The 24,805-nt window shown below is 43.8% G+C and overlaps 1 protein-coding gene across 3 annotated transcripts in view; it reads left to right on the forward strand.

The window, feature by feature from the left end:
• pdlim1 (PDZ and LIM domain 1 (elfin)) overlaps positions 1–10,624 on the forward strand; it is an 84,342-nt gene extending 73,718 nt beyond the window's left edge. For all 3 annotated transcript variants that reach the window (XM_072282446.1, XM_072282449.1, XM_072282447.1), the window contains 3 exons: positions 5,314–5,465; positions 8,899–9,016; positions 10,256–10,624. In XM_072282446.1, the coding sequence (XP_072138547.1) occupies positions 5,314–5,465; positions 8,899–9,016; positions 10,256–10,445 (460 nt within the window). In that variant the 3' untranslated portion in view covers positions 10,446–10,624. The remainder of the gene's footprint in view (positions 1–5,313; positions 5,466–8,898; positions 9,017–10,255) is intronic.
• Positions 10,625–24,805: the final 14,181 nt, after the last annotated feature.

The raw sequence follows: 24,805 nt of genomic DNA on the forward strand, positions 1-24,805 counted from the left end.
ATACCTACTTGAAGAAAAATAAACAGATTTGTGAATCTCATCTATAAACTAGGGTGATTTGCAGCGGCCAGTTACTCTTCGAGCCTTCACATCTTGGAATGTGGAGAGAAATCAGATCAGCCAAGGGAATCCTTGGCCACAAAATATATACACGTTTCCCACAGCTGTCACCCAAGGTCAAGATTGAACCTGGATCTTTGGTGCTGTGAGGTATGCTAAACTATGCCACTTTGCACCCAGAATTATCGATTACATTACAACAACAAGTTTCTGTTTAATAGCGTTCCAATGCATTTTAGTGGCATTTGGCATTTGGCCCTTGCCAGTCTTCTTGGGCCTCCTCATCACTCTTTGTCATCTTATTGCTCCTTTGTTGCTCAGGTGTTTAATTATCTTCTTACAATCCTCTCATTTGTGCATTTCAGCTGCTTCCTGCAGCCAGCCGATATCTGCTGGTTACTGTACTCAGATTGCATTGAACTACATTGACATTGCCCCAAATTTTGAAAAAGATGTTTTTTAAAAAAACAATCATTTAGAATGACCAGCCCTTTTAGAGGCAGAGTTTGAACCATGTAGATCCTCACAACTGCAGGTAAAAGAGGCATTTCAGCCCAATTCTATAGCTGGATAAGAAGTCTTGTAGCAGGATGGCATCCATCTGAAAAAGCATAATGCAAATGGAGGCAATCTGAAACAAAACAGAAAATATTGGAAGTACTCAGCAGGTTAGGCTGTGGAGAAAGAAACAGAATTAATATTTCAGATTGATAACTTTCCCTCAGAGAAATCTAACTCTGCCTCCTGCAGAATTTTTTTCCGTCTGTTCTTTATCTTGGCCATGATTCCTCCAAAGAACTGTCAGATTGGGCTGCATAGACAGATGGCTGTTCACCCTCTATGTTTGAGTCAGCCCTTTTAAAAACCTGACCCTAGCTCCCAATCTTTTTCATTAGTCCCACACGCACTTCCCTTCTAGTGAATGTTCATTTTAGCTGCCACCAACTTTTCTCCCAATGGATCCCAATCATAGGGACTCTGTATTAAAACTTTAATGATCCCTCTATTCCTTTGGCAATTATCTTAAATATGTGCTTATTGTCAAATGTCATCTATGAACTCCAATGTATTGGAACATTAGGTATTGTGAACTGGCTATTGCTTTCAGTAATAAAACACTGATCTACGTACTGAAAGTCTTGTAATTTACACATCTTCAAGTCATCCCAAAGCACCAAGGCTTGAAAATGCTGCTTAAGATTGTTTGCAAATCTTTGTCTGAACCTCTCTCTCTGCCTGCTCACACAATCAACTTCAGCAACCAAGGCTGAACTTCAGCTGACTGCAGCAGGTTAGCGCTCACGGGTTTTAAGAAAAGTTGCTGTTTTACTGAACACTGCGCATAGCAGGTAAATTATGTTAAAGCACAAAGCTAGGCGGCTGTAGAGGAGCTCGCTTACTGGTAGCACGGGGAGAGCTTAGTCTGCAAAGATTTCTGACATACCTGACCCTTTGGGGTGCAGTGAGGTGGGGATGGAGTAATTAACAACTTGGGCTAGACTCCTGAATACACAGAGCTCTTTTTCCCAGCATAAATTTGGGATATACCCCAGGTTACTGAGAGAGGCAAGCGATGAGAATGCTGGGGCCTTGACCAAGATCTTCATGTTGCCTTTATCAGCAAGGTCCCAGAGAACATTGACAGGATGCAGAGCTGAGCTGAGCTGAGAAGTGGCAGATGGAGTTCAGCATGGAAAAGTGTGAATTGTTTCATTTTGGAAGGTTGAATTTGAAGGCAGGACACAGGGTTAATGGCAGGATTCTTAACAGTGGGAGAAACAGAGAGATCTTGGGGTCGATATCCATAGATCCCTCGAAGTTGCTACATAAGTTGATAGTGTTGTTACGAAGGTGTATAGTGTGTTGGCCTTCATTAGTTGGGGGATTAAATTCAGGAGCTGTGAAGTAATGTTAAAGCTCTATAAAGCTCTGGTTAGACCACACTTGAAATATTGTTTTCAGTTCTGTTTCCCTCATTATTGAAAGGATGTGGAAGATTTAGAGATAATGTAGAGGAAGTTTACCAGGAGACTGCCTTGGATTAGAGAGTATGTTTTATGGCGATATATCTTTTGTGATAAGATTATGAAAGGCATAGACAGAGGAGACAGACAATATCTTTTTCCAAGGGTGGAAATGTGTAATACCAGAGGGCATGCATTTAAGGTGAAAGAGGTAATTTCAAAGGAGATGTGAGGGGCAAGTTTTTTACACAGAGAGTGGTGGGTGCCTGAGATGGTGGTGGAGGGAAAAACATCAGAGACTTTCAAAAGACATTTAGATAGACACATGAATGTGGGGGAAATGGAAGGATGTGGACATTGTGTCAGCAGAAGAGATTAGTTTAGATAGCAATTTGATTAGTGATTTAATTGGTTTGGTGCAACATTGTGGGCCCAAGGGCCTGATCTTGTGCTGTCCTGTTCTACCAGGATAGGTTGACCACGATAGTACTTTTCTCTTTTGAGTGAAGGAGGATGAGAAGTGACTTGATAGAGCTTTACAAGATAAGAGGCATAGATCAAGTTGATAGAAACTTTTTTCCCAGGGCAGAAATGGCTGATGCGAGCTAGTATAATTTTAAGGAGCTTGGAGGAAAGTGTACAGGGAATGTCAGATGTAAGTTTTTTTTTACACAGAAAGTGGAGTATGTGGAACATACTGCTAGGGATAGTAGTAGAGGCAGAGATAGCACGTGGACACCCAATGACTTTTTCCCAGGGTGGAAATGACTAATACCAGGGAGAATAATTTTAAGATGATCGGAGTAAATCATGGCGAGGATTTCAGAGGTAAGTTTTTATACAGAGGGTGGTGGCTGCATGGAACAGTGGTCAGTGGTGGTGGTAGAAGCAGATATGTTTAAGAATCTCTTCGATAGGTACATGGATAATAGAAATAGAGGGCTATGTAGGAGGGAAGGGTTAGATTGATCTTAGTTATGAGCTTTGCGCAGCATTGTGGGCCAAAGGGCCTATACAGTTCTGTGGTGTTCGGTGTTTTAAATGTGAGGTTTTGCACTTTGGGTGACTGAAAGGGTACAGTAAACTGCTAATGGCAAGACTCTTAACAGCATTGATGTGCAGAGAGATCTTAGATTCCAATTCCATAGCTCCCTGAGTAGCTGCTCAGGTCTGATATGGAGGTAAAGAAGATACAGTACATGACAGGCTCACTTTTCTTAGTGGAGGAAACATTGAGTTCAACACTTGGGAAGTTATGTTCAGTTTTATTAAACGTCGGTTAAGCCATGTCTGGAGTAGTGCATTTCGTTCTGGTCACTCCATTATAGGAAGGATGCACAGACTTTAGAGAGGGCGCAAAAGAGAGGATGCTGCCTGGATTAGCAAGCATGTGCAAAGACAAACTTTTTTCTCTATTTTTCTCCACAACGGCAGAAGCTGAGGGAAAATCTAATAGTTTATAAGGTTATGAGAGGCATGGCTATAGACAGTTCATGTTATTTTACCCAGGGTTGAAGTGTCTAATAATAGAGATATTTAAAGTGAGAAGGGGTAAGTTCAAAGTGGAGTGGTGGGTTGCTGGATTGTACTGTCAGGTGTTAGTAGAGGTGAATATGATAGCTGTTTAAGAGGCTCTCAGATGGGCACATAAATGTTAAGAAAATGAAAGGATATGAACAAAACGTAGGAAGAAGGATCAGTTTAATTAGGCATTCATTACTAGTTTGATTAGTTTGGCACATCATGGGCCAAAGGGGTTTTTGGCTCTGTGTACTGTTCTGTGTGCAGTGAACGTCCTGCAGCATGAGGGATGTGCAATTCAAGGAACTCTGAAACCCAGAAAGGCGCAATCTCCAGTAAAGCTGCAGCAGCAGATGGGCCTTGATATTCATTGGGGCTCTGGACAGTCAGGGCATTTGACTGCTCATCCCAAAAGAAAGGCAATGAATTCCCAGCCAGTGGGTATACGAGGAATGGTAAGAAGGAAGATTGGCTGGAAAGGTTCCATCTTGTTACATCCCACTGAATAAGCTTGTAAGCTTGGTTCACTTTGGCCATTCCATAAGCATGTAGAAATACTGTAACTTGTGGTGGAAGGGTGGTGTCAATGACCTCCTTGGTATCCATAACCAAGGGCAAATGTGTGTGAAGCAGGTAATTATCATGATGACGACATGCAACTAGAGATGGACATAAGGGATTAGAACAGTAGGGTCTGCTAGTTACAATCTAGATAAGAGGGATCCAGTGTAATGTTTCCAAATTCACTGATAATATAAATTTTGGTGAAAAAGGAAGTAACTTGTGGAGGGCACACTGTTTGCGTAGGGATGTTAATGGGGTAAGTGAGCGGTCAAAAAGGTGTCATATGGAGCATAATGTGGATCAAGACTGGGTTATGTGTCCTGCAAGAATGGAAAAAGCAGAATATTGTTTAATTGATGCTAAACTGTTCAGTGTTGGTGTTCTGGAAGTTTGGGTAAACTTGTGTGACAAAATGAAGTGGAATATTGGTTTCTATTGGAAGGAGGGTTAGTGTACAGTTGGAAAATCTTATTACATCTGTACAGGTGTTTCATGTGACTACGGTAGAAGCACAGGGCAAAGCTTGCTGCCTTTTATGAGTATATGAGGATTTGGTCTAGAATTGGAGGAAAAATTCCAGAAAAGTCAAGTTCTAGACTACCTCCTCTAAGAAAAGCATCCTCATAACAGTTATCCTGTGGAGATCCCTCAGAAATGAGGGCACCTCTCATTCTAAACTTCAGAGTTGTTGTTTCTTTTTGTCTTGTCTGCCCCTTTAAGAGAGAGATGATGAGAGGAATTTATTTGAAGAGGGCTTTGAATTCTTGGAATTTTTGTACCTCAGAGAGCTGTGGGTGTTTAACTATGTGGGTGCTGGCTCATACACCACTGAGTAAGGCATTGTTCCATCACACACTCCCAGGGCAGTGGCAGAATGAGTTAGGCATAGAATAAAGCACCCATTCACTGTTCATATTTATCAACTACAAATATTTTTGTAATGCTAGTCCCAGTCACTTAGTTCCAGTGTGATCTCCACATGTGATTAGAGGAAGAAAATCCAATCATTCGCTTGGGAACTTATTGAAGGTTGATGAAAGTTGGACAATTTAAGTGCTTGTTTGCAATCACCTTTCACTGATGGCTTTATGTTGCATGATTTTGGCATTGGGACCTGACGAAAGACCTTCAACACGTTGTCCATAATATCAACTGGGTGACTTGACATTCTGTGTTTCTCTTATGTGTATGTTCTCCATTCCAGTTTGGAGCCAATGAAACTGCCATGTAAGCCCGTGGTGGACACAGAGTCTGAAGTTTACAAAATGCTACAGGAAAACCAGGAAACAGAGGAGCCGCCTCGGCAGTCAGCCTCGTTCCGTGTACTACAGGAGATCCTGGAAAGCGAGGCCAATGGTAGGATCATGAGGCCCCACCACAATCCCCAGGCCTTCCTACCCCTGCTATTGTATTTTCTGGAGTTTAGAGCTAAGAATGCACTCATTGAAATATATAATATTCTGAATCAGACTAATCCTTTCCCCTGGTGGAAGTGTCTGGAGCCGAGAATTGCTACTTCAAAATAAAGGTTGGCCGGTCTAGGCAGAGGAGGGAAAATTACCTCTGCCTCAGGGTGTTGAATATTTGGAATTCTCTTCCTTGGAAGGCTATGATGATTGAGTTACTGGGTGATGCATGTTAATGGAAACGTACAGTAAAGTGTTTCGTTTTCATCAACCACCAGTGGAGTCTGAATGTATGCTGACGGCAACCCACAAGTGTAGCCATTCTTCCAGCGCCAGCATAGCATTCCCACAACTTAATAACCCCTACTAATCCATGTTTCTTTGGAATGTGGGAGGAAACTGGAGCACCCAGAGGAAACCCACACAGATATGGGTGGGGGGGGGGTAGAGGACGAATGTTCAAACTCCTTACAGACAGTGGAGGGTTTTGAACCACAATCGCTGGTGCTGTACAGCATTACATTAGCTGTTACACTGCATGCAGGACAATATACCCCAATGACTTGGCATCCACAGCTGTATGGTGTAATGAATCCCACAGATTCACCAACCTCTGGCTAAAGAAATTCACCCTCATTTTTGTTCTGAAGGAATTCTTGAAAATTATTTACTAATGTCTCCACAATCTCTTCAACGGTCTCTTTCAGAGCTCTGGGGTATAGTTCATTTAGTCCAGGTGATTTATCTACCTTCAGATCTTTCAGCTTGCAAAGCACCTTCTCCTTAGTAATAGCATCTATATAGAAACAGGCAGGTTAGACAAAGGAAATTAATAGATGTTGTTTATTTGTATTTTCAGAAGACTTTTGACAAGATTCCACATGAGCCACATACTAGCATGGGCAGAAGATTAGCTGACTGGCAGAGGCAAAGAGTGGGAATAAAGAGGCTTTATTCCCACTGGTCAATGATTTCCTTTCTTTTGCCTTCCTCCCTTCTGAATGGGTGGAGTGATATCTGCACATTTCCAGTCCTCTGGAGCACTCCTCAATCTCTTCAGCTCTTTCAGAACATTAGGTTGTAATCCATCTGGTCCAGGTGACTTATCTGCCTTCAGGCATTTCACCTTCCCAAGCACCTTTCTCCTTAATAGGAACTACAGTCAAAGTAGATAACCACAATGAACTGCACCTGCCATGCATTTCCCATTTTGTCCAAGTCATCTCGGATCTTCTGCATCCTCCCAGATCACACTCCCCACCCATCCCACACCTTTGTGCCAACTGCAGTCTTGGAGATTGCCCTCATCCCTGTAGTCCCTGCAGTCCCCACAGTACAATTGGTTTAGGAGTTCCAGAACAAATATGATTACATTTCCAATTAAATGTGGTGGAAGGGCTGCGATATGGTGATGTGACATGAACACTCAGTGCCCACCTTATTAGGTACACCTGTACACCTGCTTATTAATGCAAATATCTAATCGGCCAATCACGCTGCAACAACTTAGTGCATAAAAGCATGCAGACATGGTCAAGAGGATCAGTTGTTGTTAAGACCAAACTTCAGAATGGGGATGAAATGTGATCTAAGTGACTTTGACTGTGGAATGAATGTTGGTGCTTGGTGGGGTGATTTGAATATCTCAGAAACTGCTGATCTCCTGGGATTTTCACACACAGCAGTTTCTAGCACTTACAGAATATGGTGTGAAAAGACCAAAAACATCCAGTGAGCAGCTCTGTGAGCTGAAACACCTTATTAATGATCGGAGTCCGAGGAGAAGGGCCAGACTGGTTCAAGTTGGCAGGAAAGTGACAGTAACTCAAATATCCACACGTTACAACACTGGTGTGCAGAAGTGCATCTATGAATGCACAGCACAGCGAACCTTGAAGCGGATGGACTACAACAGCAGAGGAATGAAAACATACACAATCACCACTGTATTTGGTACAGGAGGTACCTTGGCTTGGATCAAGTGATGATGTTCACAGGTCTTTTCATTGCGGTTGATGACTGCGGCAGTAATACAGTTCAGACATAGCAAACAACTTATTAAAAAATGAAGGATTGCAAAAGAGGAATAGTGAGGTAGTGTTCATGAGTCCATGGACCATTTAGAAATTTGACAGTAGAGGGAAAGAAACTGCTTCTAAGATGTTGTGTGTGTGTCTTCAGGCTCCGGTACCTCTTTTCTGATGGTAGTTATAAGAAGAGGGTATGTCCCAGGTGGTGACATCCTCAGTCATGGATGTCACCTTAAGGTGCCTCCTTTTGAAGATGTCCTCAACGGTGGGGAGATTTGTGCTTGTGATGGAGTTGGCTGTGTCTAGAACCCCCTGAAACCTCGTATGACCCTGGGCATTGGCACCGTCCGTACCAAGCGGTGATACAACCAGTCAGAATTCTCCCCACAGTACACTTGTAGAAACTTGCTGGAGTCTTTGGTGACGTATGAAATCTCCTCAACTCCTAATGAAGTATAACCATTGGCATGCCTTTTGTCATGATTGAGCCCAGGATCGATCATCTGAGATGTTGATGCCCAGGAACTTGAAACTGTTCACCCTTTCCACTGCTGACCCATCAATGAGGATTCGTGTGTGTTCTCCCAGCTTCCCGTTCTTGAAGTATTAATCAGTTCTTTGATCTTGCTGATGTTGAGTGCAGGTTTGTTGTTGCGACACCACTCAACTAGCCGATCTATTTCACTCTTGTGCTGCTCCTCGTCATCATCTGTGTCAAAAATAGTAGTGACATTGGCCAGTTTATAGATGGTGTTCAATCTTTGCCAGCCATACAGTCATGTGTGGAAGGACTAGAGCAATGAGTTTACCATGCATCCTTGAGGTGTGTCGGTGAGGAGGAGTTGTTGTTCCCAATCTATTCTTAATATGGTCTCCCATGTTACTGTTAAAAATATTGTTGGTACTTGCAGGTTATGACGGGGTTCTACTCCTGAGCACTGCCCATAACCTGGACCGTTTGTAAGTTGGAAGTGAACAACAGTATGTGGGAGAGCATCACGGAGCCAGCAGTGGAGGGCAAGTAGGCACAAGAACAGTGGCTAACTCAGTGAGTGGGTGAGTGAGTCTGCTCAGCACTGCCAGCTCTGCCCAGTTTAACCCAGCTCCTGATTTTTGTGGTTTATGCAGCGAGGGGGGGGGGTAAGAGAAAGTTTACAGAAATGCCCCATTCCCACCCCAGCAGAAGGTGCCTGCAAATCTGCAGCAGCCAGCAGGCCCACCCCCATCCATCCCTCCAATTTCCCAAACACTCATTCATATGTACGGTAGGTCAGAGGTTGGCAACCTAGGGTGAATGCATGAAGATAAAATAATTCTGTTTATTTTAACCCTGGCCTTGTCTGACTTTTTCAGGACAGACTGAGAAACCGTCTGGGTTCCGAAAAGTAAAGGCTCCTGCGACCAAGGTTGGCTCGACGGTGGGAAGTGCACAGAAGCTGCCTGTGTGTGAGATCTGTGACACCGGGATAGTGTGAGTATGGTACCCGTCATCTAACCACATTGCACAGTCTGGCCTGGTGGGGAAGTGGGGCTGGCCTGAGGTGCAACCAATAGGAAGGGACTGGTAGTTGCAGGGGCCCAGCTGATTGAGGAGATGTCCAAAGGTAGGAAGGAGGAGACACCAGGGAGAAAGGAGGAGATTGGGGGGCAGGATTTAAGGAGGGTTGGGAGCAGCTGGGGGAAGGCAATGTCCATTAGAGAGATGACCCAGATGTAAGAGCTGCTAGGCAGTGGTGGGAAGAGCTTACAGTAGACATCCTGTATCTGTGCCCCGTGCAAGATCTTGCCAGGAGAGGAGAAGTGGATGCGGTGAGGGGTGGTGAAGGGCTGGAGGGAGATGGGGAAACATTATGGTTCTCTAATGATCAGAACAATAGTTGGGATGCTTGGCACTGGTGGTGTAGTCCATGAGTAAATCTTTGCAGAGTACGGGGAGCAGAGCCTTGCTATCATTGAACGGGAGCATTTATGCCCATTTCTGTGTAATAACTCAGCCTCTGTAGTACTTGCTCAGAACTTCACTGAGCACCTTGTGCAGGTACCTGGGTCAGAGCCTGATCTGGGGACTGAGCCCCGCTGTCATTCTATACCAGGTTTTATATCTTTTATCAGATGGGGAGAGAAACATGGAATAGCCCTTTGGCAGCAAATCCTTAGCTCGTTAATTGGGCAGGTTCTGCCTGGTCTTTTCATTGTGTCATTGTTCAGTCCGTGAAGGTGCTGTTGCAAAATGCCGTGCATCCTCGCTGGCGTGCTTTTTGTGGCAATGTTCCCCTGAGTCATTCGGACTAGAAGTGCCAGAATTTGGATCGGTGATCTCAGTTAGGGTGCAAAGGGAAATCCTTCTGGGTTCTTGGTCCTGGGCCTTGCGCATTAACCTATCCTGACGGGCTTTAGATACACCCATGCAAATACTGTGAGGTTTGGATTTTCCTGTGCTGTGATGCCCATTGTCGTTGAATATCCTTTCTACAATCAAATTCCATTCAGGAATCCTGCTGATCCCTTTCCCTTACCTGGGGCACGTGCACCCAGCACAATTGGCCACTGGGAGTGGAAAGCTCCCACACACACGTCTCTCCCTGGCTGACATTTCAGGTCAATGAGCTTTGACGAAACTGAGGCAGCACGTTACTGGCTGGTTTGTACTATCTGTTTTAGGAAATAGTAAGGACTGCCTGACTGTGGAATCTGTTTGGAACTGTTGCAGGGGAATGATTGTGAAAGTGCGCGACCAGTTCCGCCATCCAGAATGCTACGTCTGCTCAGACTGCGGAACAAACCTGAAGCAGAAGGGACACTTCTTTGTGGGGGATGCCATCTACTGCGAGCAGCACGCCAGGGAGCGATCCACGCCTCCTGAGGGTTATGATGTCGTTACCGTCTTCCCAAAGTCATAACATTTCCCTGTGGACATAAACCTGTGGAATAACCAGCTAAGTTTGCATGCCTACCTATGTACATGAACTACTTTTCACACACTTTTAAAAAAAAAAGGTAATGGATTTCTGTAATCACTTAGTACAAAGGCTTCTGTAATGCAATGAGGTGCAATTAAACTACAGATGTTTAACTTTGATTTTTGCCTTTATTATCCAAATGGTTCCTCTTATCTTCTTTTCCTTTCTTCCATCTTGAAAGGCATTGACCTGGTAAATGCACAGGTCCACTGAACACTGCTGTCCCCTCAGGAGTAGTTACGTAGGTCTCCAGTCCTCCTGATCCCTCACTCACTCCAGGCAGGGGTGCAGTTCCACAGCTGCTCCGGATCTTCCGTTCTTTGAGCGAGAGCCTGAACAGAATGTTGGAAGTCTGCTAAGCTGCAGGTGATGGTGTTGGTTTATGTATTTTGGGGAGGTGGGGGGGGTGGAATAACAATGAGCTGCCCCTGCAGCCTCATTCGATTTCCTGTTCTCAGCCCCGGCCAAGACCTGTGAGCACAGTAAGAGATGGGGACTGATAGGTGGATGCCTGGATTCATCCTGACTCAGTTACTCAGTTTGCTGGTATTCACTGGGAAGCACAATGGTCTTTCCAGTAGTGAAAACATCCAATGACGCTTCACAGTAGTGTAACCTAGATAAATCTAATACCGTATCTTACAACAGGCAAAACATTGAACATGGGTAGGCTTAAAGAACATTTTAAAACTCTTCCTGTCGCCTCCTCCATCTCCAAATCCAGGTTGCAGCGAGTGGCCCACTCAGTGATGCTTTGGCTCTATAAGGCACTGGTGAGGCCTCACCTTGAGTATTGTGAATAGTCTTGGGCCCCTCATCTTAGAAAAGATGTGCTGGCATTGGAGAGGGTCCAGAGGAAGTTCACAAGGATGTCTCCAGGAATGAAAGGGTTATCATACGAGGAATGTTTGATGGCTCTGGGTCTGTACTCGCTGGAATTCAGAAGGATGAGGGGGGATCTCATTGAAACCTTTTGAATGTTGAGAGGCCTAGAAAGTGTAGATGTGGAAAGGATGTTTCCCATAGTGGGAGAATCAAGGACAAGAGGGCACAGCCTCAGGATAGAGGGGCGCCCTTTCAAAACAGAGATGTGGAGAAATTTCTTTAGCTAAAGGGTGGTGAATTTGTGGAATTTGTTGCCACATACAGTTGTGGAGGCCAGGTCGTTGGGTGTATTTAAGGCAGAGATTGATAGGTTCCTGACTGGACATGGCATCAAAGGTTACGGGGAGAAGGCTGGGAACTGGGGTTGAGGAGGAGATACAGAAAAGGATCAGCCATGATTGAATGGCGGAGCAGACTTGATAGGACAGACGGCCTAATCCTGCTCCTATGGCTTATGGTCTCATGGTCTTACACTGTACCATATCCTCTCCAGACCAGGTGCAAGTAACTTGTAAAAGCAACCTTGCATAGAGTCAGTGCTAGAGCCTGCCATAAATATTAACCAAAAATTGTGCTTGCCATTGTCTGTAAAAAGTTTGTACGTTCTCTTTATGACCTTGTGGGTTTCCTCTGGGTGCTTCAGTTTCCTCTCACATTCCAAAGGATTATGGGTTAATAGGTTAATTGGTCACATGGGTGGAACTGGCACGGAAAGGCCTGTAACCGAGCTGTACCTCTAAATGAAATAAAATTGTGTAAATACTCAGCATGTCAGGCAGCTTCTGTGGAGAGAGAAATAGAGTTAGCATTTTGGGTTGCAGGTCCTCTTCGATAACTTGAAAGTAAATAGGATTAGAGATTCATTACAGCTGAGTTCATGCTAACCAACAATCACATCTAAACACTAACCCCACAATAAATCAATTTTTATTCTCCATACATTCCTATCACCTGCCATCTCACGGGTATTTAAAGTGGACAATTAAGCTACAAACTGTTTCCCTCGCCGTGGATTTTGCCTGATCTTCTGAGTATTTCCAACATTTTCTGTCCTTATTTCAGATTTCCAGCAGCAGTGGCTTTTTGACTTCATTACTTGTTGTGCTTTGTTTTCTGATTGTATATTCGTGTGCTCAAGAAGTTATTAAACATCAGCAATCTAAAAATAAACAATTGCTGATACTGGAGGTTCGATAAGAACAGTGTTTCTGGTGCCAAGAACTACCTCCCCCCCTCCACCTTCGAACAACAGCAATGGGGACACCCACCACAGAGGCTACTGTGAGCACGTTTCATTAACGTCAGCACCCAGCCCCTATAATTTTGGCTTTCACACTCAATATATTTGTGTTTAATGTTGGAGACATGAGCGACTGCAGACGCTAGAACTTGAAGCAAAAATAAACAGTCGGAGAAGCTCAGTGGGTTGAGCAACATCTGTAATGGAGAAAGGAATTGTCAAGACTTTGGTTTGAGACGTTATGAGGACTGTGATGCAAAATTCTGTTGAGTTCCTCCAGCAATTTATTTATTTGCATTACTTCAGTTGAACTGTTGGTTTTTGTGCTCAGACTTCACACTAACAGCCAAAGAAATACTTCATGCTTATTTGATTACACTCTTCTAATCACGGTTCTTCCACTGGAGAATATAGTTCCACTGGTTCACACAGCAGGTCTGTTTCAATAAGCTAGAATTTGCTTGCCAAATATGACTGATGACTGTGTGCTGCCAATGGAGCCCTCCTCTGGCTTGACAGACGTTGTTTTGGTATTTCATCCCGTCTCATCTAATCTAAATCAGGGCATAGTTATTTCACATTTAATCCAAGTCTTTGCAGAAAAATAACAAACAATCTGGATCTCATTGTTCTTCATAATGAGTCCAGAGTGTGGACAGAAGGAAAGGTCCTTTGCACAGAATACTTTAACAAGTTAATGTGAAATAGTATCATTAGGCAAGGGTATTTTGAAAGAAATAACTGCTGCTTTGAACTGAGCAACAGCACACTGAATGATGGGATGTATTGAAGGAGGGAGACTATCTGGGTGTGCCAGCAAGGAGAAACCTCTAGTCATCCCTGTGGTCCCATGGGACCTTCCAAATATATGCAAGAGCTCAGTTGTGGCATCAAATGAACATCTCACCTGAAAAACAGTACTTCTGGCAGTTTGCCAGCCCACAGCAAAACCTAGAATATTCATAGTGTGGAATCTGGATCTGCTAACTTCATTTCTAATTAGACCTTTGTATAAAGGCTCTCCCTCAGTGCTTTTGGGGAAGGAGTTCCAGGACTTGGATGGACCCACAGCAAAGGACCAACAATACATTTTTGTGTCTGGACTCTGTGCGACTTTAGAGGACTTGCTGTTTTCAGTGTTCCCCTGCACCTGCTGCTCTGCACTAGAAGTTGGAAGTTTGGGAGAGGCTGTCCGAGTATCAGAGGCAAGCAAAAGGAGTGATTATGTGGACGGTGCACACTGCAGATGCTATGCACCAGTGGTTGTGGGCAGTGAATATTTAAGGTGGTGGAAGAGGTGCGAAACAGATAGTCTGCTTTATCGTGGATGGTACTGAGCTTTCTGAGAGTTGATGGTCCTGCACTCTCCAAGTGCAGTGGAAGGTATTTCATCACATTCTTGGCATGGGCTTTGCAGAGTGGAAAAGTGCTGGGTTGTTAGAAACTGAATTACTTGCCAGAGGACACCCAGCCCTTTGATAAATTTTCTTTTAGCCATTGTCTATCTGGTTGATCCAGTAAGCATTTTGGCTTATGGGATTGCACCGAGGATAATTGATGGTGTTTGACTAAGTGATGGCCATGCTATTGAATTTCAAAGGTAGGTGGTTACATTCACCCTTGTTAGAGATGGTTTTTGGTGGATGCTTTTGCAGCACAAGTCTTCCTTGTTATTTACTTGTACTACAAACTAAGCAATGGCTTATTTTCACATTGGCACATAAAAAGCAGAAGCAGGCATTTAGACCATTGATCATTTATCTCTGTGCTACTTTCCTGCACTAACACATATCTTCTAATATCTAAAAATCTCTTGAAGATAGTTAGTGACTGAGGTTCTGCAGACCTCTTTGATAGAAAATTTCAAAATTTCACTGAACTTGGTAAAGGCATTCTTTCTCATCTCTGTCCTGAATAGCCTATCCTTAATTGGAAGACTTTGATCCCTTGTTCTTAGCATCCTAGACAAGAGAAACTTCATACTTGTCAAGGAAACATTTACCTCGTCAAATCACACAAATTATACATTTCATTGAAGTCACTTCTCATTTTCCAAAACTCAAGAATACCAGAGGTTCCTAATAAAGTGGTCACTGAATGTATGCTTGTGATTTTCCACTGTTGTAAACATAAAATACTCTGCAGATGCTGGGGTCAAAGCAACACTCACAACATGCTTGAGGAACTCAGCAGGTCGGGCAGCATCTGTGGAAAAGATCAGTCAACGTTTTGGGCCGGAACACTTTGTCAGGACTGAAAAGGGAAGGGGCAGAGGCCCTATAAAGAAGGTGGGGGCAGGGTGGGAAGGAGAAGGCTGGAAGGTTCCAGGTGAAAAACCAGTAAGGGGAAAGATAAAGGGGTGGGGGAGGGGAAGCAGGGAGGGGATAGGCAGGAAAGGTGAAGAAGGAATAGGGGAAAACACAATGGGTAGTAGAAGGAGGCAGAACCATGAGGGAGGTGATAGGCAGCTGAGGGAGGGGGCAGAGTGAAATAGGGATAGGGGAAGGGAGGGGGAGGGAATTACCGGAAGTTGGAGAATTCTATGTTCAGACCAAGGGGCTGCAGACTACCTAGATGGTATATGAGGTGTTGCTCCTCCAACCTGAGTTTAGCCTCATCATGGCAGTAGAGGAGGCCGTGTATGGATATATCCGAATGGGAATGGGAAGCAGAGTTGAAGTGGGTGGCAACCGGGATATCCTGTCTGTTGTAGCGGACAGAGCAGAGGTGCTCGACGAAGCGGTCCCCCAATCTACATTGGGTTTCACCGATGTAGAGGAGGCCACACTGGGAGCACTGGATGCAACAGATGACCCCAACAGACTCACAAGTGAAGTGTTGCCTCACCTGGAAGGACTGTTTGGGGCCCTGAATGGTGGCAAGAGAGGAGGTGTAGGGACAGGTGTAGCACTTACGCTTACAGGGATAAGTGCCGGGTGGGAGATCCGTGGGGAGGGATGTGTGGATAAGGGAGTCGCGGAGGGACCGATCCCTGCGGAGAGTGGAGAGGGGTGGAGAGGGAAAGATGTGCTTAGTGGTGGGGTCCTGTTGAACGTGGCGGAAGTTGCGGAGGATAGTGTGCTGGATCCGGAGGCTGGTGGGGTGGTAGGTGAGGACACGGGAAACTCTGTCTCTGTTGCGGTGGCGGGAGGAGGGGGTGATGGCCAAAGTGCGGGAAATGGAGGAGATGTGGGTGAGGGCATCATTGATGACTGTAGAAGGGAAACCATGATCCTTAAAGAAAGAAGACATTTGAGGTATCCTGGAATGGAAAGCCTCATCCTCGGAGCAGATGCGGCAGAGACGGAGGAACTGGGAATAGGGAATGGCATTTTTGCATGTGGCAGGGTGGGAAGAGGTATAGCCGAGGTAGTTATGAGAGTCAGTGGGCTTGTAGAAGATGTCAGTGGACAGCCTGTCTCCAGAGATGGAGACCGAGAGATCGAGAAAGGGGAGAGAAGTGTCCAAAATAGACTAAGTGAATTTGAGGGCTGGGTGGAAGTTTGAAGTAAAGTCGATGAAATTGACGAGCTCAGCATGGGTGCAGGAAGCAGTACCAATGTAGTCGTCAATGTAGTGAAGGAAAAGTTGGGGAGCAGTACCAGAATAGGTTTGGAGCACGGACTGTTCCACATAACCAACGAAGAGGCAAGCATAGCTGGGGCCCATGCGAGTGCCCATAGCTACACCCTTGGTCTGAAGGGTCCTTCTACTACCCATTGCGTTTCCCCCATTCCTTCTTCACCTTTCCTGCCTATCACTTCCCTGCTTCCCCTCCCCCACCCCTTTATCTCTCCCCTTACTGCTTTTTCACCTGGAACCTACCAGCCTTCTCCTTCCCACCCTCCCCCCACCTTCTTTATAGGGCCTCTGCCCCTTCCCTCTTCAGTCCTGATGAAGGGTTCCAGCCCGAAACGTTGACTGATCGTTTCCACGGATGCTGCCCGACCCGCTGAGTTCCTCCAGCGTGTTGTGAGTGTTGCTTTCCACTGTTCTAGTCTATCCACTTCAAGGTTCAATGTGTTGTGTGTTCAAAGATGCTCTTCTGCACACCACTGTTATAAACCATAGTTATTTGAGTTACTGTCATCTTCTATTCAGCTTGAGCCAGTCTGGCATTCTCCTCTGACGGCTATCAAAGTCAGCATAGTATTCTTAAGGGAAAATATTGCCTGAGCAACCTGTTGGAATTCTTTGAGGAGATTACAAGTAGGATATTTGAAGGGGATACGGTAGATGTATATTCGGACTTTCAAAAGGCCTTTGAGAAAGTGCCACACATGCGGCTGCTTACCAAGTTAAGAGCCCATGGTATTACAGGAAAGTTACTGGCATGGTTAGAGCATTGGCTGATTGGTAGGAGTCAGCAAGTGGGAATAAAAGGATCCTTTTGTGGTTGGCTGCCAGTGACTAGTGGTGTTTTGCAGGTGTCTGTGTTGGGACTGCTTTTTATGTTATATATCAATGGTTTAGATGATGGAGATAGCTTTGTTGCTAAGTTTGCAGATGATATGAAGATTGGTAGGGTTGAGGAAACAGGTAGGCTGCAGAAGGACTTAGACAGATTAGGAAACTAGACAAGAAAGTGGCAAATGAAATACAATGTTGGAAAATGCATAGTCATGCACTTTGGTAGTAGAAATAAATGTGTGGACATTTTCTAAATGGGGAGAAAATCCAAAAAATCTACGATGCAAAGGAACTTGGGCGTCCTTAGCAGAACACCCAAAAAGTTAACTTGCAGGTAGAGTTGATGGTGAGGAAGGCAAATGCAATGTTAACATTCATTTCAAGAGGTCTAGAATACAAGAGAAAGGATGTGATGCTGAGTCTTTATAAGGCACTGGTGAGGCCTCACCTTGAATTTTGGGCTCCTCATCTAAGAAAAGTTGTGCTGGTATTGGAGAGGATTCAGAGGAAATTCACAAGGCTGATCCTGTTATCAAAAAAGGAATGCTTGATATCTCTGGGTCTATACTTATTGGAATTTAGAAGGGTGAGGGTGGATCTCATTGCAAACTTTCGAATGTTGAAAGGCTTAGACAGAGTAGATGTGGACATGACATTTCCCATAGTGGGGGAGTCTAGGACAAGAGGGCACAGCCTCAGGATAGAGGGGTGTCCATTTCAAACAGAGATGTGGAGAAATTTCTTTAGCCGGATGGTGGTAAATTTGTGGAATTTCTTACCACAGGCAGCAGTGGAGACCAGGTTGTTGGGTGTATTTAAGACAGCTTGATAGGTTCTTGATTGAACATGGGATCAAAAATTATGAGGAGAAGGCTGGGAAGTGGGGCTGAGGAGGGGGAAAAAGGATCAGCCATGATTGATTGGTGGAGCAGACTTGATGAGCCAAATGGCCTAATTCTGCTCCTATGTCTTATGGTCTTATGTTCTATCATTAACAAGGCATTTTCACCCACAGAACTACTGCTCTCTGGATGTTTTTTGTTTTTTGGACCATTCTCTGTAAACTCTAGAGACTATTGCAAGTGAAAAATCCCAGATCAGCATATCCTGAGATACTGAAACCAGCTCATCTGGCACCAACAATCATTCCATGATGAAAGTCACTTCTTCCCCTTTCTGATGTTTGATCTGAACTGCACCTGAACCTCTTGACAATGTCTGCACGTTTTTATGTGTTAAGTTGCTGCTACATGATTGGCTGATAGGATATTTGCATTAATGAACTGGTGTACCCAATAAAGTGGCCACAGAGTATATAAGCCCAGCCTATGATACCTTCGGAAAAAGAATCTTTCCTGCCCCCTCTCCTTCCTTATACTTCCTTGGAGAGAGAGAGGGATGAGACCCGTACATGTGCAGTCACACCAGAGCTCTTTATAACTGGATTAAGACAGCCCTACTATTGTACCCAAGTCCTCTAACAAAAAAAAGTTGAATTTACCATTCACTTTTTAGTTGTTTGCTGTACCTCTACCTCAGCTTTCAGCCATCCATGTAACAAGTCCCCTTGATTTCCTTCAGCCTTTCACTATTGAAAAAAAATTCTGCCTTTTTATTTTTATACCACCACTATGGATGGCCACATTACTGTACATCCCACCTAACATGTCCTTGCCCACTCATGCTGCCTCTCAGTAATTCTCTGCAGCCGCTCTGCAATGTTCTCACAGCCCACAATGTCATCCAGATGTCTCGTTATTTGTAAATAAAAGGAAGTCATTTTGCCAATCAAATCTCTGCTGGCTCTTGCCATGTTTCCTTCAGTCTCATTCCCCCACTTACCTTCCAGTGGCTTATTCTCTCTCTCATACCATCCAACTTACTCTGATTTTCCTGTTTACCTGATTTTCCTGCCACTTGCCAACACTGGAGTCAATTAACCTGCTAACTTAGCTATCAGCAATAAATGTGTATAAACTACACTAAGCCTTTCGTCTAGATCATTGATAGAGATTGTGATCAATGGGAGCACCAGCACTGATTCCAGTAACACCCCAACAGTCCCAGATTCTTGTCCTTTTTGTTTTCTGTTCAAAGACCAACCCCGAATACTGTGTGCACAAATATTATTTCACAATATCCAGCAGAGCATCTTATCAAAGGTGTTTAGAAAGTTCAAAGATATAGCATCAATTTGTTCAACTTTATTTGTTTTCCTTTATTTACAACCTTAAAAAAAATTAGCAGATTTATCAGGCATAATTTTCCTTTCATAAATCCCCATTCACTGCTGAGCTCCAGTTTTAAGTGTACCATTGCCATCTTCAGTCTTCTGAAATCAGACTGACCTCCCCGTGTTTGTCTCTCCCTTCTTTCTTAAATGGTGTTGTCACATTTGCTATTCTCCAGTCCCTGGGAAGCGTTCTGGAATCAGACAGCACCCAGAGGAAACCCAGTAGTTCGACTTGTTGCCCCTCTGTCTCATTCACAAGAGTTTGACAGGCTTGAAGATTTCTTGAAGGCTGGACAGAAACATAAAAGGATGTGGGACATGTAACAATAGACTAGTTATGGAGGGAATAGTTGTCAGTAGTTCTGCTTTAGTCCTGACATGGGGAATGTTTGGAGTTGTGACTCACTGGCTTAGAAATGAGATCACATAATACCCATCTTTTGAATGCTGATTCTTTCCCAGAGTGAAACATGATAGAGACATTTCCGGCTCATTTGACCAGGCTTTTCCCAGAGGGATCTGTGCATATGTGGGTGATGTTGTTGACATCCAGCAACGCTGGAGACTGTGTACAACTGTTTTCTGCGTTGCTATGTGACGTCCAGTCACATTATTCCAAAATATGACTTTCAATGCTTACTCACAGATGAAGTTCTCTGACTTAAAGGGATACCCACTCCCAGTTGAAACATTTGCGGTTCACTCCACAGCACTGTCATTGTGAGATCTGCTCGACCTCATTTCCAAAGCTTCCATTGCAGATCTTGGAAAATATTGACAAAAATTGATGTTTTCATATTGCCTCCACATCTGGCGATGAAGTTCTTCTGGAATTGCAGCATGTGTGAGCAAGACCATAGACATACACCAGGACCATAAGAGAGGAGCAGAGGAAGGCTTGGTCCTGAATACATTATTCATCCTTTGCCTTCAGGGTTGCATTGACTGAGACAAGTAGCACCCATGCAAGAAAGCCATCACAAAGATCTATGATCTTTGTGTTTTTAACTACAGGTTCATACCCAAACCTTTCTGAAGATTCGTTGGCGTAAATGGGTGCTTAATGGTCACCAGCGTAACTCAAGTGGGCTGAAGGGCCTTTTTTTATATCTTACCTCTCTATTAACTCTCCATGACTACCTTAAAGCCAAGGTCACTCTATCCTCTGCCTTTTAACCAAAAGTTGGCTTCACAGGGGAGATACTGGATAGGTACTTGAATAAATGGAGAGTATGAAGTACATGCAGGCAGAAGGAATGATGTGTCCTAAGCTTAATTACTCCACAGCACCATGGGCTGAAGGGCCTATTCCTGTTCTTGTTCTATGTTTTATGCTCTATGTTCTATGTTCTGCAACTGCAGCCATACTGCAGGCAAAAGCATTTTCTTCTCTGTTTAAATCTGGACTCTGATATTGGTTGAAGGGATTTAACTTATTTTTAGTTCCTTAGTACTGCCACCTTCAGTTTAACAAATACTTCGGCTCAAAATACAAATCCACCAAACAGTGGCAGCAATTTGAGTTGCTGGAGCATGAGTTGGTCACTCAGTGCGTTTCATTGTGTTGTGAAATTGTGATAACCTGTACACAGTAATTTAAATTAGTAACCTGGCCAGTAACCACAACTAAAAAAAAACACCAGTCTCAGTTCGCAAATGGCCTTGGCTGAGGTGACTTTTGTGGAACAAGGTTTAGAATTCGCTGAGTGCAATGAAAACTTTGCCTTCATTACGAGCCTCTGCTACCTTGAAGAGGCTAAACGTCAAAAGAAAGTTGCTTTGGAACTGCTGAGGCATGCAGAAACATCCTAATTAATGTCTGAGCTTCTTTTGTTGCCTGTTTGGAGCCACATCACTAGCACATTAAGTGGGGCGTTTACTTGTTGTCTTTACCGATTATGCACAAAGATACTGAGAGCCTCTCCTGCTGGCATTTATCTGTTAGCTGAGCTTCATTCTACCATGGTTTGGTGAGCACATTAGTTGATATGAATTAAACTCTAATGAACTGACACCCTGTTCTTAAATGCTCGCAGCAAGTGGTGACAAACAAGCTCAGCATGTCCTGAGGTTAGAGAGAGACAGAGACATCATATTCAGTTAGTCTAGTTTTACACTGTTGAGCATGTCAGTTTGGAGCCTGTGGCCTAGAGCAATCAGGAAGAAACAAAAGTCCCGGCTTCATCATGTGAGAAGACGAATCTGCCTGTGACACATCACTGAAAGCCATTCCGCCACTAATTTTGAAGCTGAAGAGAGAAGCCAAATGCTCATCAGGGGAACTTTCTAATCCTTTCAGGGCCTGCAATTCCACAGCAACAGCTTCCCACTGGAAGCAAATAAAGAATGGGTAGATAACTGCATTGTAAACAAACCAAAGTTTTCACATATGATTGCTCTCATAATAACACATTGCACAGCCTCCAAAATTGAAAGCAAACTATGCTATTAATATACATTGGTGGGACCCCCTCATTAGGCATCCCAGAGCCTATCTCAATAAATTTAACAAATTTGAACAATTAACGACTATTGTTAAATAACAATTAACCAATTAGTGTTCTACAAACCTCAGCCCCCCAATGCTCTCTGGCTCCTCGCACAGGCATGAAGAGCTCATTACTGTACCCCTCTCCCTATGGCCGGCATCTGATGGGGCAGGGAGACCTGGGGAACTCGAGATCCTGGGTCTGCTGGCGAAAGACACGGTAACTCAAGACAGACCTGGTAAACTTAAGACAGGTCTGGGGAACTCGAGACTGGCCTGGGGAACCTGAGACTGGCCGGGGAACCAGAGAATGGGAGAGCATTGCACAAATCTAGGAAGCGTAGAATAAGACTCGGGAACATTGGACAAATCTTGGAAATATTGAATAACCTTGGGAGCATAGAATAAAACTCGAATAAGTCTTAGAACATAGACTAGAGAAACTCGGAATGTGGACTTGAGAAACTCAGCATGTAGACAAGTGACACTCGGAACCTAAACTTAGACATGGATTTGAGAATAGATAGCATCTTCACCTCAAGCTGACTGATGTTAAAACAATGCTGCTCAACTCCACTGGGTCTATTATATCGTGAGTTATTTCTGTCATAGTATACACTGGCAATGAATTAACCCAAGTGCTGAGAAAAAACAGACACTCATGTAAAAACGTGACCAGAATTTATGCATAGTAATTCCAATAGAACTTTGGTGGCTCAGCTGAGTGCCATTGCGAGGTGAAACATGTTCTAAACTGGGACCCTGCCATAAGCACTAAGGAGTTGTTGTTTAAATAATACAGGTACATGGAATCCCCATGCCTATCAAAATAAACTTAACAAGATTAACCAATTAACAACTTTCATTAAACAACAATTAACCAATTGACGTACTCCACAAACCTTAGAGCCCACGCACTCGAGCTTCCCTCAGACTCGAAAAGTTCATTACATTAGGGTATGTATAGCCCTGACAGAGATCACCAATTTAGTTGTTAACAGGATGAGATTATGCAGCTAGACCTTGAAAATGACAATTAATCTTGATCATTGTTTAAACTAACTTAAAAGGGCGATGGGAACTGAAGTGATAGGGCTGAAGATGGGGCAGTTCCTATGCAAGTAGATGCAATGTGTAGTAAGATTGTGGGAAAGGACCAGGCAGATGATAGGGCAAAATTGCAGACAGTAGGATGAGTTGAAGTTTAACAATGGAAAATTTGAAAAGGGTTATGAATACGGGACTGAAGCTGTTATATTTGAATGCATGTGTAGTGTGGAATAAGGTAGATGATCTTGCAGTGCATTTAGAATTTTCAGTAATGATGTTCTGGGCATCACTGAGTCACGGCTGAAAGAAGATCATAGTTGAGAGCTTGACATTCGAGGATACTGTGTATTGAAAGGACAGACAGGTGGGCAGAGGGGCTGGAGAGGCTCTGTTGGTAAACATGAAATCAAATCCTTTGAAATAGGTGACATAGAATTGGAAGATATAGAATCCTTATGGGTAGAACAAAGAAACTACAAGGGTAAAAAGACCCTGATGGGAGTTATATACAGGCCTCTGAACAGTAGACAGAACGTGGGGTACAAATTACAATGGGAGATAGAAAAGGCTTGTAAAAAGGGCAAAGTTACTAGCACATATAGAAGATTGGCTGACCGTCAGGGGGCAAAAAGTAGGAATAAAAGGGACCTTTTCTGGTTGGCTGCCGGCGACTAGTGATATTCCACAGGGGTTGGTGTTGCTTCTTTTCATGTCAATGATTTGGATGACAGAGCTGATGGCTTCTCGGCCAAGTTTGCAGATGATACGAAGATAGGCGGAGGGCAGGTTGTGTTGAGGAAGCAGGGAATCTGCAGAAGGACTTAGGCAATTTGGTAGAATTGGCAAATAAGTGGCAGATGGAATATGGTATAGGGAAGTGTATGGTCATGTACTTTAGTAGAAGGAACAAAAGCATAGAAGATTTTCTAAAAGGGGAGAAAATTCAAAAATCAGAGGTGTAAAAGGACTTGAGAATTCTAGTGCGGGATTCCTTAAATGTTAACTTGCAGATTGAATTGTGTTAAGGAAGGCAAATGCAATGTTAACATTTCATTTTGAGAGGGCTAGAACATAAAAGCAAGAATGCTATGCTGAGGCTTTATAGGGCATTGGTCAGACTGCACTTAGAATATCGTAAAGAGTTTTGGCCCGTTATCTAAGAAAAAATGAGCTGGCATTGGAGAGGGTCCAAAGGAGGCTTATGAGAATGATCCTAGGAACTAAAGTGTTTATGTATGAGTAGTGCTTGATGGTTCTGGGCCTGTACTCACTGGAGTTTAGAAGAATGAGGGGAAGCTCACTGAAACCTTTCAAATATTTAAAGGCCTAGACTGAGTGGATGTGGAAAGGATGTTTCCTATAGTGAGGGAGTCTAGGACCAGAAGCTGTTACCTCAGAGTAGAGGGACATCAATTTAGAATAGAGATAAGCAGGAATTTCATTAGCTAAAGAGTAGTGAACCTGTGGAATTCATTGTTGTGGAGGCCAAGTCATTGGGTATATTTAAAGTGGAAGTTGATAGGTTTTTGATTAGTCAGGGCATTGAAGATTACAGGGAAGAGGGACGGGAATCGGGTTGAGAGGGATAATATATCAGCCATGATGGAATAGTCAGGAGATTCAATGGGCTGAATGGCCTAATTCTGATCCCATGTCTTATGGTATTCTGGCCTTGTTAGTTATCTCTCAGCCAAGATCACTGGCATATATATCTGGTTATAATTATGTTGTTCTTTCTGGGATTTTATTGTGCTTATGCTAGCAGCCTGAGTTCTACAATATACAACAATCACACTTCAAAAGTAAAGCACTTTAGGATATCCAGAGGTCATGAAATGCACCATTTAAAGACAAAATGCTTTTAAAATCCTTTTATGTGGAGCGCATTATCCTGCTAGCATCACATTAACCTTTGCCATACTTCCCACATTCAATACTCTATGATGGGAGTTCTGATATAAAATCTGCCCAGAAGGTCCCAATGGACCATCAGG

The sequence above is a fragment of the Mobula birostris genome, chromosome 18 (genome assembly GCF_030028105.1).
Source record: "Mobula birostris isolate sMobBir1 chromosome 18, sMobBir1.hap1, whole genome shotgun sequence".
NCBI classification, from domain to species: domain Eukaryota; kingdom Metazoa; phylum Chordata; class Chondrichthyes; order Myliobatiformes; family Myliobatidae; genus Mobula; species Mobula birostris.